We start from the raw sequence: 18498 nt of genomic DNA, 5'->3' as shown, positions 1-18498 counted from the left end.
GGACTACAGGCGCCTGCCACCACGCTCGGCTAATTTCTTTTTGTATGTTTAGTAGAGATGGAGTTTCACCGTGTTAGCCAGGATGGTCTCTATCTCCTGACCTCGTGATCCGCCTGCCTCTGCCTCCCAAAGATTACAGGTGTGAGCCACCGCACCCAGCCGGGAGACCCTATTTCTACAAAAAATTTTACAATTAGGGCCTGGTGGCCAGGCGCAGTGGCTCAAGCCTGTAATCCCAGCACTTTGGGAGGCCAAGATGGGTGGATCACGAGGTCAGGAGATCGAGACCATCCTGGCTAACACGGTGAAACCCCGTCTCTACTAAAAAATAAAAAAAAAAAATAGCCAGGCATGGTGGCGGGCGCCTGTAGTCCCAGCTACTCGGGAGGCTGAGGCAGGAGAATGGCGTAAACCTGGGAGGCGGAGCTTGCAGTGAGCCGAGATCATGCCACTGCACTCCAGCCTGGGCGACAGAGCGAGACTCCGTGTCAAAAAAAAAACAATTAGGACCTGGCACGGTGGCTCATGCCAGTAATCCCAGCACTTTGGGAGGCCAAGGTGGGCGGATCTTGAGGTCAGGAGTCTGAGACCAGCCTGGCCAACATGGTGAACCTGTCTCTACCAAAAAAATACAAAAATTAGCTGGGAGTGATAGTGGGTGCCTGTAATCCCAGCTACTCGGGAGGCTGAGGCAGGAGAATTGCTTGAACCCAGAAGGCAGAGGTTGCAGTGCGCCAAGATCATGCTACTGCACTCCAGCTTGGGTGACAAGAGTTAGACTCCGTCTCACAAAAAAAAAACTTCTTTTAAATTAGCTAGATGTAGTGCTTTGTGCCTGTAGTTCCAGCTACTCAGGAGGCTGAGTGGGAGGGTTGCTTGAGCCCAGGATCGCTGCAGGCTGCAGTGAGCCATGATGGCACCACTGCACTCCAGCCTGGACGACAGAGCAAGACCCTATCTCCAAAGGAAAAAAAAATGGTATAACCGGACTAGAGATTTCTGTAAGTCAATATCATAGAAAGACATTGTGATTTGTACATGCTTACTTGTGGTTTTAATTTTTCCTTTTATTTTTGGTTTATGTGTTTTTCCCGTTTGGAATACGAAAGTGATAAGGAGGTAGAAAGCATCTCCTTTCCAGATATCCCTGGTCTGTAAGTTAATTATCTTGGCAACTGCTTCAGAACTAAACTAGTCAACGCTCAGGGAAAATAAAGCAGGTAGCTAAAAAATTGGCCACTGTGTGAACCTGCGTTCTAGCACCTTAGCAAACTAAGGCACATTTGCTTAGTTTCCCCAGAATGTATTTTTTTGATGTAGCAAGATCTTCCATTCACTGTCCCATGCCTGTCATTGCAGAAGGCCATAGGCGTGGGTCCAGCCTTTTGTCGTCTCAGTGAACCAGGTTAAGTTCTGAAAAAGTCTCTGAGGCTTGTAAATTTCCTCTGTGAAAACTATCAGCATTCAGAAAGTATCTGTGGACTCTAACTGGAAGGACCGTGTGATGTGATTTTTGTCTACTTTTTATTTGGAAGAGGAAACAAAGCCCTAGAGAGATAAATGATTTTCTTGAGGTCACACCACTAATTAATGGCTGAGCTGGGATTGAAATGCAAGTGGTCTGATAACTACCATCCAGTGTTCTCTTAGCTCACACTGCATGCTATGCTTTGAATGGTTGCTTTTCTTCTTATAAGGAGACCTCAAATCCCAACTGCCTGTTTGCCAGCTGATGTCTCCTATCTCCATTGTTAGGACTGTAGGTCTCATCTGCCCCAACCTTCTTGTCCCCGCTCAGGTGGATCGCATGTCCTTTCCATGTGGCTGCTCCCGGGATGGCTGTGGGAACATGGCAGGGCGCATTGAATTTAATCCAATCCGGGTTCGGACTCATTACCTCCACACCATTATGAAGCTGGAGCTGGAGAGCAAGCGGCAGGTGAGCCGCCCAGCAGCCCCAGATGAGGAGCCCTCCCCCACTGCCAGTTGCAGCCTGACAGGAGCACAGGGCTCTGAGACCCAGGACTTCCAGGAGTTCATTGCTGAGAATGAGACAGCAGTGATGCACCTGCAGAGTGCAGAGGAACTGGAGCGGCTCAAGGCAGAAGAAGATTCCAGCGGCTCTAGTGCCAGCCTGGACTCGAGCATTGAGAGCCTGGGTGTGTGCATCCTGGAGGAGCCCCTGGCTGTCCCCGAAGAGCTGTGCCCAGGCCTTACAGCCCCCATTCTCATCCAGGCTCAGCTGCCCCCAGGCTCCTCTGTCCTGTGTTTTACCGAGAACTCAGACCACCCAACTGCCTCAGCGGTGAACAGCCCATCCTACTTGAACAGTGGGCCCCTGGTCTATTATCAGGTGGAGCAGAGGCCAGTCTTGGGAGTGAAAGGAGAGCCTGGTACAGAAGAAGGCTCAGCCTCTTTCCCAAAGGAGAAGGATCTGAATGTCTTCTCTCTCCCTGTCACCTCACTGGTGGCTTGTAGCTCCACAGACCCAACTGCCCTCTGTAAATCAGAGGTGGGGAAAACACCCACCCTGGAAGCGCTATTGCCCGAAGATTGTAACCCTGAGGAGCCTGAAAATGAAGACTTCCGCCCTTCCTGGTCCCCCTCAAGCCCCCCCTTCCGCACGGACAATGAAGAGGGCTGTGGGGTGGTAAAGACCTCCCAGCAGAATGAGGATCGGCCCCCTGAAGATTCTTCCTTAGAACTCCCTCTGGCAGTGTGATAGGGGCTAGAGGTCCTGCCTCTTACCCATTCTCTATTTATTCCCTTATTTTATCTAACACCATTTCAAAACAAAACTGTAGAAGCAGCTGCTGCTCCCATGTTATTTTATTGGGGTCTTTGGGGAATGGGTGGGAAAGGATTGTTTGAGTATTTTTTAAAAGGGAAACAGTACCAAGGAGACCAGCCCCAGCTTGATCTGGGGATCCTGGGGCAGAGAAAGCTGCATAGTGCTGAACACTCAGCTTTCTGGGCCACTGGAACAAAGAACTAGGATCTCACAGGAGAAGCTGGGTAACTCAAGCAGCTAGTCTCTCTGTAGGGACCAGAACATGAGAATTTGAAGAACATGGCAAAGCCCCTTCTCTCCCAAGCCCCAGGCAGAGTACAAGCTCATTTTTCTCGGTGGCTATTCTGATACCCCATTTTGGTGTGTCATAATACTTCAAACTAGAAAGTCACCTGGTCGAGTCTCAGGAGGAGGGAGTGGAAGGATCTCTGCTTCTGTACAAAATCTCCAGGATTTACAAAAATTTAACCTGCCTTCCTTCAATCCCCTATTTGGTAAATAGGTTAATATTTGACATGTTTGGTGTTCTCCGACCTGTTCCCCACACTGGGGATTCCTGGTCTGTAACTTGAATTGTTTCTTCCACATGTTCTTAAGTACTAGAGTTAAACTTGTCTATATGTCTTTTTTTCCCTCCATCCTTTTTCCTTTGGAGAAAAAGAGCTGGATTGGCTGGGGATGTGCTATAAAGAGCCTGAGCCTTCTGTACGTATCTGATGCTAGCACTGTCAGGCAGCTTTCGGCTGGGGCTCACCCATCCCACAGGAGGCCTATGTGGAGCATTAACTGTGACCAAAGGAGGCAGCGGGAACAGGCTGCTTGCTATTTGGAAAGATGACATATTTGTGCTGTGCTTGTTTTTTCACCTAGGTTTTTCCCTTTTTGTGAGATCTGAGCTTCAGTGGAATGTAGGATGTGGCAATCGTAAGGTCACAACCAGTTTTCGTTCTTTTTTTCCTGTATCTACCCTCATGGTTGTTTTCAACATACCAGGTTAGAGAGTTCTTACACTGTTCAAGTCCAGGAATTGCAAATGTTTATTGGACCCCTCCATCTTGATGATATATAAAAATTGGAAGCCACACCAGTTCTTAAATGCCACATGCAATTCCCAGATTCCAAAGGATTCAGGTTCTAATTATAACCTTTGAAGCATATAGAATGGAACTCACTCAGTTTGATTCAGTTCTTACCTCTGTCAGGGGGAATACAGTTCCTGTTCATCCTATGTTCTAAGATCTCCTCCACTGAACAGCACTGATTTCCTTTTATTAGCAATCTTTGCCTCTGTTCTAAAATGGAGGCAGTAGGGAGCAAAACTACTCTTCTCAAGCATCCTTTACACCATACATTACTTCTGGTATGGTTTATTAACCACACACACAAAAGAGTGAAAAACTATGTTGGGGGGATACAATACTACTTATCTTCCTCACAAAGCCTTTTCTGTGGGATATAAAGGCCCTGGTGTCTTACAGAAACTATGTATGTCGCAGAAGCATTTCACCCCTGAAGTCTCTAAGCTCGAGCCTGAAAGGATTTGTATTTAATACACATACATTGTTTAGTTCATTCTGCCTCTCCTATTTGTTCCAGTGTTTGCTTGGTTTTAGTTTGGAGGGGAACTTAAGTACATAAATCCTTATCTCTCCCCATCCCCTAGCCTCACGAAACAGAGTTGAGAGTCTTAAGTACCTGAGATCTCGAAGCTATCCAGAACTGAACTAGACTCCCCTACCTTAGACTAGTACCCGCCAACACAGGACTGAAGCTTAATTGGGAATTTGGCTTTATGGAGAAAAGAATCTTTTTCAAAGTTTGTGTCAGAAGGGGAGGGTGAGGTCTGCACACTGCCTTTGCAGGAAGGCTCTAGGTTAATCTAGGAAGTAGATTCCAGCTGCACGATGAGGAACACATTAGCTTTTGGGATCAAACCAGGAATATGAATCTGTAATTATTAAGCTCATTGCCAACCCATAAGATAACTGATGTTTCTGAAAACCTGTAGTTTCTTAATCTAAGTCCATCCCCTTCATTAACTCTACAGTTGTGATTCACACTGATCCCAAACTTTTGAGTGCTAAATATTAACATTTAGCATTAACTGTCTTGTCAAGCAAAAGGCCTTCTCTACAACCTAGTCCATCTCACTTCTGGTGCTACCTGAGTTGGACAGAATTCTAGCTCATGGTTGCTAGGAAAGCTAGGCCTTTGATCACAGAAGCAGACAGCTTCAGCCCCAGTCTAGGCCTAGATAAATGACTCTTCTCACCACAACTCTTACTATTTTCCAATTTCCTTTCTCACATACTGTACACAGGTAGTATTTTCAATGTGAATCCAAAGCTTGTCTGGTTCTCTGAAAATAATTTTCTCCCCTTTAGGTTCTTTACATTGTGATAATGCTGTATTTAAAGAGAATATTTAAATGTAATATTAAAGAAATATTCAAAAGAATGGTGTGTTACTCTTTGTCTCGGCAGGTCACAATTCAGTTACTTGTTAGAAAAAGGATGCTTCTCCAGCTTCGTTATAAAACTAATTAGGTCAGTTAGGAATTAATGTTAACAATAGAAACATTTTGTGATGGAAAAATAGAATATTCTCTTTGGACTACCAAGAGCTGGACTGGTCATATGCCCTTGTGTACCTGTTCAGCTGAAGCAGGCCTTGCTTGTGTCTGTTGGAGCTTTGCCCTGTCCCTACTCTGGGCTCCCATTTTCTCATTCCATTAACTATATGAAATTCTCTTTTCATATAGTTATCATCTTAAAGTGTCCAGCAAGGAGATCAACTTCAAATCAGTTTCGGCAAAACTTCCATCCCATCAGAAGGTTCTATTCCAACCAATTAAATCCCCACTTGTTAGGTTATGTCAGTCTTGTAAAAGGAGACTCAGCAAAATGATTAGCGTATGCATAAGTCATTTCCATCAACAGGTTTCAAGCAGTCTTTACTTGGGTTTAAAAACAGTGCTTCATGCATTTACAGTACGTTATTACAGAACTATAAGTCACTGATGCACACCCAAAAGCTAAACCCAACTTACTAACTCGATGCAGACCTCTCCTGATCTCCCCAGGCTGGGCAGTAATTAGTACCTTACAGGTGTGATCCATGGCCCAAAGAAGGCAGCCACTGTCAGTTACGGTTGGATTGCTGCATCACAGTGGAGGCAGCAAAGCACTGAAGATCCACAGGGGGCTGTTATACAGCCCGGAAAAGACAATGGAGAGTGAAGGCTAGAAACACTGAGGAAGGGGTCAAGAATCACTTGTACTTCCTGTTATCTTTTCCAACAGAATATTCCTGCAAGTTACCCATCAAAAAAAAGTCAAGGTGTTCAAAGGGTTTGAAAACCAAGTGGTTAGCCCGTGCCAGTGAGGGGGACAAAAAACAAAACAACTGGATTTTTGGTCATATCAGAAAGGACGGAAGGAAACACTGAAGTACATGCATGGAGACGAGTGCTCTGGCCAAAGAAGTGCTGTTCTCGCCAGCCACAAATTCTCTACCAGCAACAACAAAAACCCACAGATGTAAGTAACATGGAAGTGGATCAGTCCCTAGCCAAATAAGGATTCCCACTTGGGGCAAAAGCAGACTTCCTAGGACGTGAACTGAACATATCACAGTAAAAGCCCAGTAAAGGCTGCTGCCAGTTCCAGCTATTAGTAATTATGAGGGGGACGGGATGACACACCTCACATGGGCCACCCCTGGCAAGAGGGTTTGTTTTAGCTCTAGCTATGAAGGGAATGTCTGCAGTTCCCACATGTGCCATGCTGTGAAGCCCATGGCCCCTGCTTCTCTCTCTCCCTCCCACACACTTAACAGTGCACACAGACATCGCTGGCAAGTGCTGTTTGTTCCTGCACTGCTGTACTATGCGACTGCAGGACAACGCCATCTGCTCCATGGTTCACTCAGCTCCTTGTCCCAAGGTAGTTGGTGGAGAGCAGGACCACGTTGTGCAGCAAGAGAGACAGCTCAGTTTCTGAAAACACCACAGTGTTAGTGGTTTGGCTTGGGAACACTCTGCCTTATAACTGCCTTGTTATATATGGCTTGAGCCTGGAGGCAGAAAGCCAAGTACAGGGAGGGGTGGAATGAAGAAGCTGTTTTTCTCAAAGTTCCCCTTCTTTGTTTCAGCCCCTGCACGCATGCCTTCCTTTCCTTCTACTATATATTTGTATCAACTCATCCTCTATTTCTCATGCGACTGCAGTAGAAAATTCAGAGATGGTAATGGTACTAAACACCAGTCACCTTGGGAATGTTCTAGTAGAAGTTGCTGCTCTACGGACATTTTTCAGCTTCAAGATTAGTAGGCCTACCCTAACATCCAAAGGCCCAGACCACATCAAGACCTAGCCTAAACAAGGAGCCAATAAGCCTAATACATACCCTCATATGCTTTGTGTTTGGTCAGTAGACTGTTTTTGTTTTGAGTTTGAATGCCTTTAGACCAGTACTTCTCAACAGGGACAATCCTGCCTCTCTCCTCCCCACCCCCAGGACATTTGGCAATGTCTGGAGACATTTTTGGTTGTGACAGCTGTGGGTGAAGGGGTGCTACTGGCATCTAGTGGAGAGGCTAGGGATACTGCTATAATAAATACCTGTAAGAACAGGATACGCCGGGCATGGTGGCTCACGCCAATAATCCCAACACTTTGGGAGGCCGAGGCCAGCGGATCACCTGAGGTCAGGAGTTTGAGACTAGCCTGACCAACATGGAGAAGACCCAGTCTCTACTAAAAAAATATGAAAGGCCGGGCGTGGTGGCTCAAGCCTGTAATCCCAGCACTTTGGGAGGCCGAGACGGGTAGATCATGAGGTCAGGAGATCGAGACCATCCTGGCTAACACGGTGAAACCCCATCTCTACTAAAAAATACAAAAAAACTAGCCGGGCAAGGTGGCGGGCGCCTGTAGTCCCAGCTACTCGGAGGCTGAGGCAGGAGAATGGCCTGAACCCGGGAGGCGGAGCTTGCAGTGAGCTGAGATCCACTGCACTCCAGCCTGGGCGACAGAGCGAGACTCCATCTCAAAAAAAAAAAAAAGAAAGAAAAAGAAAAAAAAAATACGAAATTAGCCGGGCATGGTGATGCATGCCTGTAATCCCAGCGACTCAGGAGGCTGACAGGAGAATCACTTGAACCCAGGAGGCGGAGGTTACAGTGAGCTGAGATCGCACCATTGCACTCCAGCCTGGGCAACAAGAGTGAAACTCTGTCTCAAAAAAAAAAAAAAAAAAAAAAAAGCACAGGATGTCCCCTCACAAGAAAGTGCCAAGGTTGGAAAATTGATTCACACTAGCATGCATTCACTCTTATGTTCCCACATCCCCACTACTCCCTCGTCTTATGGCCTACTTCATTACCTGCCGGGCATGCAGCAGCCATGTGAGTTTGTGCCCTTTCAATCAGTATGCCTCACAGTACTCCATAATTAACTTCAAAATGACCTCAAAATTATAAAAGTGGCTTAGATTTTACTGGTATAACCACAGAAATGTGTTTTACCTTTCAGGCTGCAGGAAATCTGCAACCATTCTCCCAGCCAAGTTCGACACCTATCTTCACCAATATGTGTAGAATTCAGGCCACGGAGATAACAAGCCTATACCGCTCAGAAGAGAAATGGTCCTTAATAATCAGAGTGATTATGCCAAGGAAATGGAAATCCACAAACAATCCTAAATCTCCTTTAAATAAGTTACAATCTCACCGGGCACGGTGGCTCATGCCTGTAATCCCAGCACTTTGGGAGGCCGAGGTAGGCAGATCACAAGGTCAGGAGTTTGAGACCAGCCTGGCCAATATGGTGAAACCCCGTCTCTACTAAAAAATACAAAAATTAGCCAGGCGTGGCGGTGCGCACCTGTAGTCCCAGCTACTCAGGAGGCTGAGGCAGAAGAATCACTGCAAGCTGGGAGGCGGAGGCTGCAGTGAGCCAAGATCATGCCACTACACTCCAGCCTGGGCAACAGAGCGAGACTCTGTCTCAAAAAAAAAAAAAAAAAAGTTACAATCTTATTCCCACAAGAAGCCTTTCCTCATGGCAATTTGAAAACTAGTGATGGACAAGATGACAAGCAAAGAGTCCTATATAATCTAAAATGGTAGGTCTAAACTGCAGTATCCTTGCTTTCTGAAGTGCTAGAAGAAATACAAACCAAAATTACTGTGGGCAACTCCTTCCCCCTAGCTAAGTTTATTGAGAAAAAAGACACAGAAATGAGATAAGAAGCTGGGTGCAGTGCCTCATGCCTGTAATCCCAACACTTTGAATGGCTAAGGCAGGAGGATCACTTGAGCCCAGGAGTTCAAGACTAGCCTGGGCAACACAGTGAGACCCTGTCTCTACAAAAATAAAAAATAATTTTTTTTTTGGGGGGGTTTTTTTGAGACAGAGTCTCACTGTCACCCAGTGCGATCTTGGCTCACTGCAATCCACCTCCTGGGTTCAAACAATTCTCATGTCTCAGCCTCTCAAGTAGCTGGGATTACAGGCATGTGCCACCACTCCTGACTAATTAAAAAGTAATTTTTAAAAAGGTCGGGCACAGTGGTTCACGGCTGTATTCCCAACACTTTGGGAGGCCAAGATGGGAGGATCGCTTGAGGCTAGGAGTTCAAGACCAGCTTGGTCAACATAGTGAGACCCCATCTCTACTAAAAAATAAATAAATAAACAGGTTGGGTGCAGTAGCTCGTATCTATAGTCTCAGCACTTTGGGTGGATGGATCACTTGAGGCCAGGGGTTTAAGACCAGTCTGGCAAACATGGTGAAACCATCTCTACTGAAAATACAAAAAAATTGCTGGGCGTGGTGGCATACACCTGTAATCCAGCTACTTCGGAGGCTGAAGTGGGAGGATGACTTGAACCGGGAGGCAGAGGTTGCAGTGAGCCAAGACTGTGCCACTGTACTCTATCTAGCCTGGACAACAGAATGAGACTTTGTCTCAAAATAAATAAATAAAATAAAATAAAAATAAATAAATAAATAAATAAATAAATAAATAAAAATAAATCACAAATAGATAAATGAAGTGAGAGAATAAGAAGTTGGGTTCCGGCCGGGTGCGGTGGCTCAAGCCTGTAATCCCAGCACTTTGGGAGGCTGAGACGGGCGGATCACGAAGTCAGGAGATCAAGACCATCCTGGCTAACACGGTGAAACCCCGTCTCTACTAAAATACAAAAAACTAGCCGGGCGAGGTAGTGGTCACCTGTAGTTCCAGCTACTCGGGAGGCTGAGGCAGGAGAATGGCGTGAACCCGGGAGGCGGAGCTTGCAGTGAGCTGAGATCCGGCCACTGCACTCCAGCCCGGGCGACAGAGCAAGACTCTGTCTCAAAAAAAAAAAAAGAAGTTGGGTTCCACGTAATAAACGAGACAAGGAGCCCCTGTAAATCTCTGGCCTGCTGTAGGCTTGAAAGCACACCAAGGGTTGAGGGTTGATGTTGCAATCAAGCTCTTACCGATTTTACTTCCTGAGCAGTCAGCTGGCCAATCCCCAGCTTTGCCAAGGCCTTGTCCAGTTGGTGAATCACAGTTGTACGAGTCTTCAAACGATGTCTCAACAAGGGAGGAGGCAGGTAAGATGTGAGAAGCATGGCCCGGCTCAAGGCTTTCTGTAACACAACCACATAGGAGGGGAAAGGCAAATAGTATGAGCTCAAGTAAACATCTGAAACATGGTGATGCTATGGAAAAGAGAAGCCCTCAAAGTGCTCACCACGTGCAAAGCCTGGAGTTGGTTCACGCCCAGAGGATGGTTAGAGAAACAGTCTCTCAAAGCCAAGATATCATGTATTGCTGGGTGGGTACCACGCTGTATCTTGGAAGAGGTAAGAGATTGGTAGATGTTAGGAAAGTCCTAACTACCCCTCTCACCTAGTTTTAGTGCACACTGACTCTAACAAGATTCCACATTTGTAGGAAGGGTTAACTGCAGGAATACCTTGGTGCACAGATCTGTCAGATGCCACCGGAGTCCTGCATCAGAAATGAGAGGGATGACCTTTTCTAAATAACTAATAATTTCTGGGTGGGATTGCTTCCGGAAAGCATGATAGATATCTAAGAAATCAGTTTGTTGTTTTGGGGTCCAGAAATGCCTGATCAGTAGTTGCCTGGGAAACAGGTACCTGAAAGGAGAAAGAATCACAAACTCACTTGCTGAAACTGGCTTCTTTCAGAGGAAGCCAAAGAAAGCATTTGGTAGACATGAATACTAGGAAGAAGAGATGAAGACATTCTTTCCCTACCTCAGTGTTTTCAATTAAGAGACAGGGTCCCCTGTCACCCAGGCTAGAGTGCAGTGGCATGATCACAGCTCACTGCAGACTCAACCTCCTAGGCTCAAGCAATCGTCCCACCACAGCCTACTGAGTAGCTGGGACCACAGGCACAGGCCACCATGCCCGGCTAAGTTTCTAATTTTTTTGCAGAGATGAGGTCTTGCTATATTGCCCAGGGTGGTCTCGAACTCCTAGCCTCAAGCAATCTTCCTGCCTCAGTCTCCCAAAATGCCGGGATTACTGGTGAGAGCCACCACAGTCAGTTCTTTTCTTAAGTGATTCTCAGACCAAAGTTTATAAGATACAATGAAGCACAATTTCAAGCAACATTACTGAAATGTGATGTGAAAGGAAGGACTAGCAGAATAGCCTGCCATGCAGCAATCAGACATAATGACTCCTTTTGAACTAACACATGTGAAGAGCATACTTTGGACAGAGTTGCAGACTGACCTCGACACTATATGTGATGTTGACAATCTAACTATAGCACAGTCCTTATGTGGACACAGTATGTAAAAGGCAATCGATCTGTTGTTGTTGTTTTGAGACGGAGTCTCGCTCTGTCACCCAGGCTGGACTGCAGTGGTGCAATCTCGGCTCACTGCAACCTCTGCCTCCTGGGTTCAAGTGATTCTCCTGCCTCAGCCTCCCGAGTAGCTGGGACTACAAGCGTGTGCCACCATGCCCAGCTAATATTTTGTATTTTTAGTAGAGACGGGGTTTCACTGTGTTAGCCAGAAAGGTCTCAATCTCCTGACCTCATTATCTGCTCGCCTCAGCCTCCCAAAGTACTGGGATTACAGGCGTGCACTTGGCCACGATTTGTTTTTTAATTCATTTATCTACATGTTTGGTGGTTTTAAAATATGACCTCAATTTCTCTGGCACTCATCTTATGGAGAGCTGAGGTCTACATCCTCCCCTTTTTTCATTCTAGGTGACTGATTCAATCAACAGGACAGAGCAGCAGTGAGTCTATGTGACCTTCAAGACAAGGTTATAAAGTCATATAGATTCTTACTGACTAGCACCCCTCACTCTTGGAGCCCTGAGCTCCCAAGTTAGAAGTCCCACTATCCTGAGACTGCCATATTGAAGAAGCCACATCTGGGCACTCTGGTTGACAGTTCAACCAGAACTGGCTAATGCAGCCATCCCTGCCAGGGCACCAGACATAAGAGTGATCTTGGACCTTCCAGACTAGTCCATTCAGCAGCTAAATATCACTAAGGGACCTCTGTCAACCCTACATGGAAGAGAGAAATCAACCGCCCACCTGAGCACTGCCCTAATTCTGGACCTACAAAATCATGAAAATGATTTATACTATTGTTTTATGCTATTAAGCTTTGAGGTTATTTGTTATACAGCAATAGATAATGAATGACATGTAAGATCACAGTTTAGAAATGTCATTTTTGGATATGAAGTAATAAAAATATGTTATCAGAATACAAAATATACTTTTTTTCCTAAAGAAATTAGTCTAAAAGTGCTCTCTCTCGGGGATTGAGTTGTTGCCTCTAGGGATGATGGAGAAGGTCACTATCTTATTTCACATGACTCAGGGCAGCTAAGAGATAGGGAGAGTCTAGGCCACCTACACTTCTAGATGTGATGTGTTCCAGTAACCAAGGTCTTCCTAAGTGGCTTTTATGAACCTTGGAATAATGAGAAGATTGGAGCAGAAATTTGATAACCTCTACCTAGCTTCTGTAATGAAAAGTTCTGTTTAAAGTAATTATTAATTTTAAAAAATTGATACATCTTCAAGATGTTGGGGAGATGGAAGTCTGTACTCACATTAGCAAGAAGACCAGGTAGTTGGCAAAAGGTGGAATGGAAATAATACCTAGGAAAAGACACTTGGTGACGTCTTGGCGGAACTAAGCAGAAATAAACACAGATGCAGTTTTAACCCAAATAAGTTGTTAATACAATAGACAATCCCTCCACCCCACTGTACAGTAAACTTCTATTATAGCCCAGAAAAAGGACCAAATTTATTTCTTTTTCTTTTTGAGACGGAGTCTTGCTCTGTCACCCAGGCTGGAGTGCAGTGGTGTGATCCCAGCTCACTGCAACCTCTGCCTCCTGGGTTCAAGTGATCCTCCTGTCTCAGTCAGCCGAGTAGCTGGGATTATAGGCATGAGCACCACTCCAGGCTAACTTTTGTATTTTTAGTCGAGACAGCATTTCACCACGTTGGACAAGCTGGTATCAATCTCCTGACCTCCAGCGATCTGTCTGTCTTGGCCTCCCAAAGTGCTAGGATGACAGGCATGAGTCACTGCATGTGGTCCCCAACTTTATTTCTATTTACTTCTGGATAGTTAGTTCCTTGAGGACAAAGCCTCTGACTTATCTACTTTTGTATCCCAAATAATGTCTAGTACAGAGCCTGACATTATACCAAATCCTGCAGTGAACTCTTCCTGATCTGCGGAATGGGTCCTAGATTCTTACTCTCAGCTTCAAAAAAGTCACCACCAAATACTACTTTCATGCTGCCCTTTGGATCCTTGCAGACTTTTTTTTTTTTTTTTTTTTTTTTTGAGATGGAGTTTTGCTCTTATCACCCAGGCTGGAGTACAGTGGTGCGATCTTTGCTCACTGCAACCTCTGCCTCCCAGGTTCAAGCAATTCTTCTGCCTCAGCCTCCCGAGTAGCTGGGACAACAGACGCCCGCCACCATGCCCAGCTAATTTTTGTATTTTTAGTAGAGACGGGGTTTCACCATGTTGGCCAGGCTGGTCTCAAACTCCTGACCTCAGGTGATCTGCCCACCTCAGTCTCTCAAAATGCTGTGATTACAGGTGTGAGCCACCGTGCCTGACTGCCCTTGAGGACTTTTTTTTTTTTTTGAGACAGAGTCTTGCCCTGTCGCCCAGGCTGGAGTGCAATGGCGTGATATTGGCTCACTGCAACCTCTGCCTTCAAGGTTCAAACAATTCTCCTGCCTCAGCCTCCCGAGTAGCTGGGATTACAGGTGCCCGCCACCACACCCAGCTAATTTTTGTACTTTTAGTAGAGACGGGGTTTCACCATGTTGGACAGGCTGGTCTTGAACTCCCAACCTCGTGATCTGCCCGCCTCAGCCTCCCAAAGTGCTGGGATTACAGGCGTGAGCCACCGCACCTGGCCCCCTTGCAGACTTTTATATGTTCAGAAACTAATTAGATTTTAGTGTTTACAACTTTCATTCAGAAAGTGTACCAGAAATTCTGTGGAGCTCTTGCTATGGAGGGCTACAACTCTGGATGAACCCGATTCTTACAAATGATCTGATGCCTCATTCAGTTCAATATTTTGTTCTCATGGCAAAGGGTAAAAGCTTGATCAGTGGTGAACAACAAATGAAAGAAAAAACCTTGAGATCTTGATTAAATATAATTACCTCACCATGAACTTCTGGATATCTGCCCCTGGCCCATACCTGTCTCAAATGCTCCATCTCCCGGTATGGAAGTTGATGAAACTTTATATTGTGCTTCCACATATTTGTCTTTATTCTTCTAGCCTTTTTGGCATCAGCCCATAACATCTGCAATCCTGCCTCATTAAAGTAGAGGACAGAGTGTGATGTTATCCCAGTTTAAATCTTAACCACACCTTCCTAGTCCATGTTCAATCACATGCAAACACTCTCACCCCTCCCCAACAATATTCAAAGCTTTAAACTAGATAACTTGAAACTCTTGAGGTCAACCCGAATCTCTTTTCTCAACCTTTTCTCCCCTAGCACATTGCCTCTCTTCTAGCTAAGTTTGGCTTCTATAATCTGCTATGGGATGGTCTCCCTCTTCTGTTTCACTGGTCACTCATTTTGAAAAATCAAGCTCCCTAACTTCAAAACGTCTTGCTAAATTAACCCTATGTATTCCCCAGCCACCTTTCTGGAACTTTTTTTTTCTCTTTTTTTTGAGATGGAATCTCACTCTGTTGCCCAGGCTGGAGTGCAGTGGTACGATTTCGGCTCACTGCAACCTCCACCTCCCAGGTTTATGCAATTCTCCTGCCTCAGCTTCCCAAGTAGTTGGGATTACAGGTGTGTGCCACCACGCCTGGCTAATTTTTGCATTTTTAGTAGAGATGGGGTTTCACCATGTGGACAGGCTGGTCTTGAACTCCTGACCTCAAGCAATCCACCTGCCTTGACCTCCCAAAGTGCAGGGATTACAGGTGTGAGTCACTGCGCCCGACCTGGAACACCTTTTTTTTTTTTTTTTGAGACGGAGTCTTGCTCTGTCGCCCAGGCTGGAGTGTAGTGGTGCAATCTCGGCTCACTGCAACCTCCACCTCCTGAGTTCAAGCAATTCTCATGCCTCAGTCTCCCGAGTAGCAGGAATTATAGGTGCCCATCACCATACCTGGCTAATTTTTGTATTTTTAGTAGAGACAGAGTTTCACCATGTTGGCCAGGATGGTCTCAAACTCCTGACCTCATGATCTGCCCGCCTTGGCCTCCCAAAGTGCTGGGATTACAGGCGTGAGCCACCGTGCCCGGCCTGGAACACTTTTAAAAGTAGTTTAGTTCAATATATTTTTATGATTACATTTTAAATCTTCATTCTATGAAGATTCTTGCATCACCTTTTTTTTCTCTTTGAGACAAAGTTTCGCTCTTGTTGCCCAGGCTGGAGTGCAATGGCACGATCTCGGTTCACGGCAACCTCTGCCTCCCAGGTTCAAGTGATTCTCCTGCCTCAGCCTCCCTAGTAGCTGGGATTATAGGCATGTGCCACCACGCCCGGCTAATTTTGTATTTTTAGTAGAGACAGGGTTTCTCCACGTTGGTCAGGCTGGTCTCAAACTCCCGACCTCAAGTAATCTGCTCGCCTCGGCCTCCCAACGTGCTGGGATTACAGGCATGAGCCACCACGCCTGGCCTCTTGCATCTATTTTTTAAAAGCTTTCATATTTATCAATGATTTACATGTCATTATATGATGTATCGATTGTCTTCAAAGTAATACATAAGGCAAGTATATAAACGAAGACTGGCAGCCATGAGTTATGATAATGAAGTGAGGTGAATACATGGAAGTTCGTTACACTATTCTCTCTACCTTTGTGTATGTTTAAAAATTTCCATAATAGTTGGCCAGGCGCGGTGGCTCACGCCTGTAATCCCAGCACTTCAGGAGGCCAAGGCAGGCGGATCACGCAGTCAGGAGTTTGAGACCAGCCTGGCCAATATGATGAAACCCCATCTCTACTAAAAATACAAAAATTAGCCAAGTGTGATGGCAGGTGCCTGTATTCCCAGCTACTTGGGAGGCTGAGGCAGGAGAATTGCTTGAACCTGGGAGGCAAGGTTGCAGTGAACCGAGATCGTGCCGTTGCACTCCAGCCTGGGTGACAGGGTAAGACTCTCAAAAAAAAAAAATAATAATAATAATGATAATAAAAGGTTTAAAAACAAACACAAATGCTTTCATCCCTTTTTCTCATTTGATCCTATTTATCTACACAAGAACAGAAAAAGCAGCCAATTTTATCTCTACTTTACAGATTAAGGATAAGTAATTTTTCAAGTCCATGAAGCGATTAGTAATTATGATAATGTTCAGATTTGGCAATGTAGTTTATTATAGTGTTATGATAAAAGCATAGAGCATACTATAGGTTTGGTGCAAAAGCAATTGTGGTTTTTACCACTGAAAGACAAAAGCCTCAATTATTTTGCACCAACCTATAATACTGATACCTAACATTTAGATGAAAATAACCTAACATTTATTTGGCACTTACTAGGGATCGGGACCTGTTCTACATACTTTACATGTATCAATTTTTAAAATCATCACAACCATGTGATAAATAGGTAGGTTCCATTACTCCCATTTTACGCATAAGAAAACCGAGGAGAGATTAATTAATTAGTCCAATCACACAGTGATGAACGGGGATTTGAATCAGGCAATCTGGCTCCAGAGTAGACACTTGACACGATACATATCACCTCCTAGTAACTAAGGATCTCTGATTTGAACCAAAACATTTAGAAACCAAGTATTATGAAGTGCTACTGCCACTACGACATACTACCTAATATAGATTCGTAACAAGGGTTAGACCTCATTTTCCTAGGTAGGTCAACTGATAAATCACAGGGCAGGTCTGTACAGCCACAGATCCCTGCCCTGTGCAGGACAAAAATTTTTTACTATAGCCAGGTGTGTGGTTAAGAAAGTACGAGAACATACCTATATTCTCCCTCCCTCATGTTGCTGTCATAAGTTGTTTCTCATAACATCTTTCTAGAAACATTTTCAAGAAGTGCTAATTTATAAGAATTAGCTTAAGGCGCAGTCATTTATGAAATATAAGATATCTCGGCTCACATCCCCATAGCAGAACCTGCAAATGATCTTATTTATGCTAACTCTTTGACCCTGCCCAATAGCCGATTCAGGAATTTCTATGTAGTTTCGTTTTTACCTTTCATGAAGATTGTGTACAGGACATAGAAGCGGGGGAAATGACGACCCAAGAAACGATGGTATTTCCCATTAATCGCTTTTGTCTTGGTTACCACGTAAGACATCAAGTTCTTCACATCTGCCTTTGGAGAAAGGTGAAGCTTTGAAGACCTACAAGGAAGATCAAAGAGACTATCTGGGAACCAGTCCTAGAAGCTCCCTCACGCCTTGAGTCCCTAATGTAAAGCAGGAGTCTCGGAGAATGTATCCCAAGCTTGACACTTCTGAAATCCAAGGAAGGTCTTGGGGTCAAGAAGAGATAGGCATTCAGACTGTGAAACACAAATCAGGCAAAGGCCAGGCAGGAAAGGAACTCAGGGCATGACTCTGGAGAGAATGCAATGCCTGTGGGACAATTTGAACTGCAGGCTAAGTCAGAGAGAGTTGGAATCAAGATAGTAGCGGTAAAACCTGAGCCGAAAAAGTGAGGCTGAAAGATGAGCTCAGAACACGCGAGGAGAGCAGAGAATATGGGGCACTGAGAGTAGAGAGGGTCAGGAAGCCAGGTCACTAGTGGGGGTTGGAGTTTGAATCCTGAGCAGAAGAATAAAAATTCCAGGGCCAAGGCGTGGAACTCTGAGAATTGAGAGACAGAATGCAAGCAGGTTGAGACACTGAAAGAACCTGAACGTCAAAAATGCTTTTCTTGCTACAGGACCCTCACCGAGGGGCCCCCCAAGCCAGGCCAGAGCGACCAAGTTGCAGCCTCCGGGTGAAAAAATGTCCAGGGGTGACTACCGAGCCCCACACAGCCGACCGAGCCCAGCACACCCTGGAGAGCGCCATCTTCACAGCAAGAGAAGCGAGAGAGAAGAGGTTGTTTCTGGGTCAAAGTTAACTGTCCGCCGCGTTCGTTCAAAGACGCATGCGTCTTTTCTGAGCGCTGATTGGTAGCCATAGCCTGCT

General features: G+C 45.4%; 2 protein-coding genes across 20 annotated transcripts in view; one reads left to right on the top strand and one right to left on the bottom strand.

Annotated features, from left to right (window-relative positions):
- The window catches only part of CSRNP2 (cysteine and serine rich nuclear protein 2), a 23694-nt gene extending 18446 nt beyond the window's left edge, over positions 1 to 5248 (top strand). For all 4 annotated transcript variants that reach the window (XM_023211112.1, XM_023211113.2, XM_023211115.2 and 1 more), the window contains exon 5: positions 1799 to 5248. In XM_023211112.1, coding sequence (XP_023066880.1) covers positions 1799 to 2722 — 924 coding nt within the window. In that variant the 3' untranslated portion in view covers positions 2723 to 5248. The remainder of the gene's footprint in view (positions 1 to 1798) is intronic.
- Positions 1 to 18498, bottom strand: part of LETMD1 (LETM1 domain containing 1) — a 21893-nt gene extending 3395 nt beyond the window's left edge. The window contains exons 1-9 of one of the 16 annotated variants that reach the window (XM_023211116.1): positions 18257 to 18429; positions 17552 to 17703; positions 14544 to 14659; positions 12911 to 12993; positions 10765 to 10951; positions 10540 to 10641; positions 10283 to 10435; positions 8319 to 8415; positions 5715 to 6788 (exon numbers count right to left, since the gene is read on the bottom strand). In XM_023211116.1, coding sequence (XP_023066884.1) covers positions 6718 to 6788; positions 8319 to 8415; positions 10283 to 10435; positions 10540 to 10641; positions 10765 to 10951; positions 12911 to 12993; positions 14544 to 14659; positions 17552 to 17703; positions 18257 to 18378 — 1083 coding nt within the window. In that variant the 5' untranslated portion in view covers positions 18379 to 18429 and the 3' untranslated portion in view covers positions 5715 to 6717. Of the gene's footprint in view, positions 1 to 5714; positions 6789 to 8318; positions 8416 to 10282; positions 10436 to 10539; positions 10642 to 10764; positions 10952 to 12910; positions 12994 to 14543; positions 14660 to 17551; positions 17704 to 18216 lie in introns of those variants that run through there. The other 15 variants (XM_023211127.2, XM_023211120.2, XM_023211121.2 and 12 more) reach the window with 15 other exon arrangements.

This window comes from Piliocolobus tephrosceles, chromosome 10 (genome assembly GCF_002776525.5).
Source record: "Piliocolobus tephrosceles isolate RC106 chromosome 10, ASM277652v3, whole genome shotgun sequence".
In the NCBI taxonomy this organism is placed as follows: domain Eukaryota; kingdom Metazoa; phylum Chordata; class Mammalia; order Primates; family Cercopithecidae; genus Piliocolobus; species Piliocolobus tephrosceles.
Note: the sequence above shows the minus strand (reverse complement) of the source record. Positions and strands in the feature narration are given on the sequence as shown.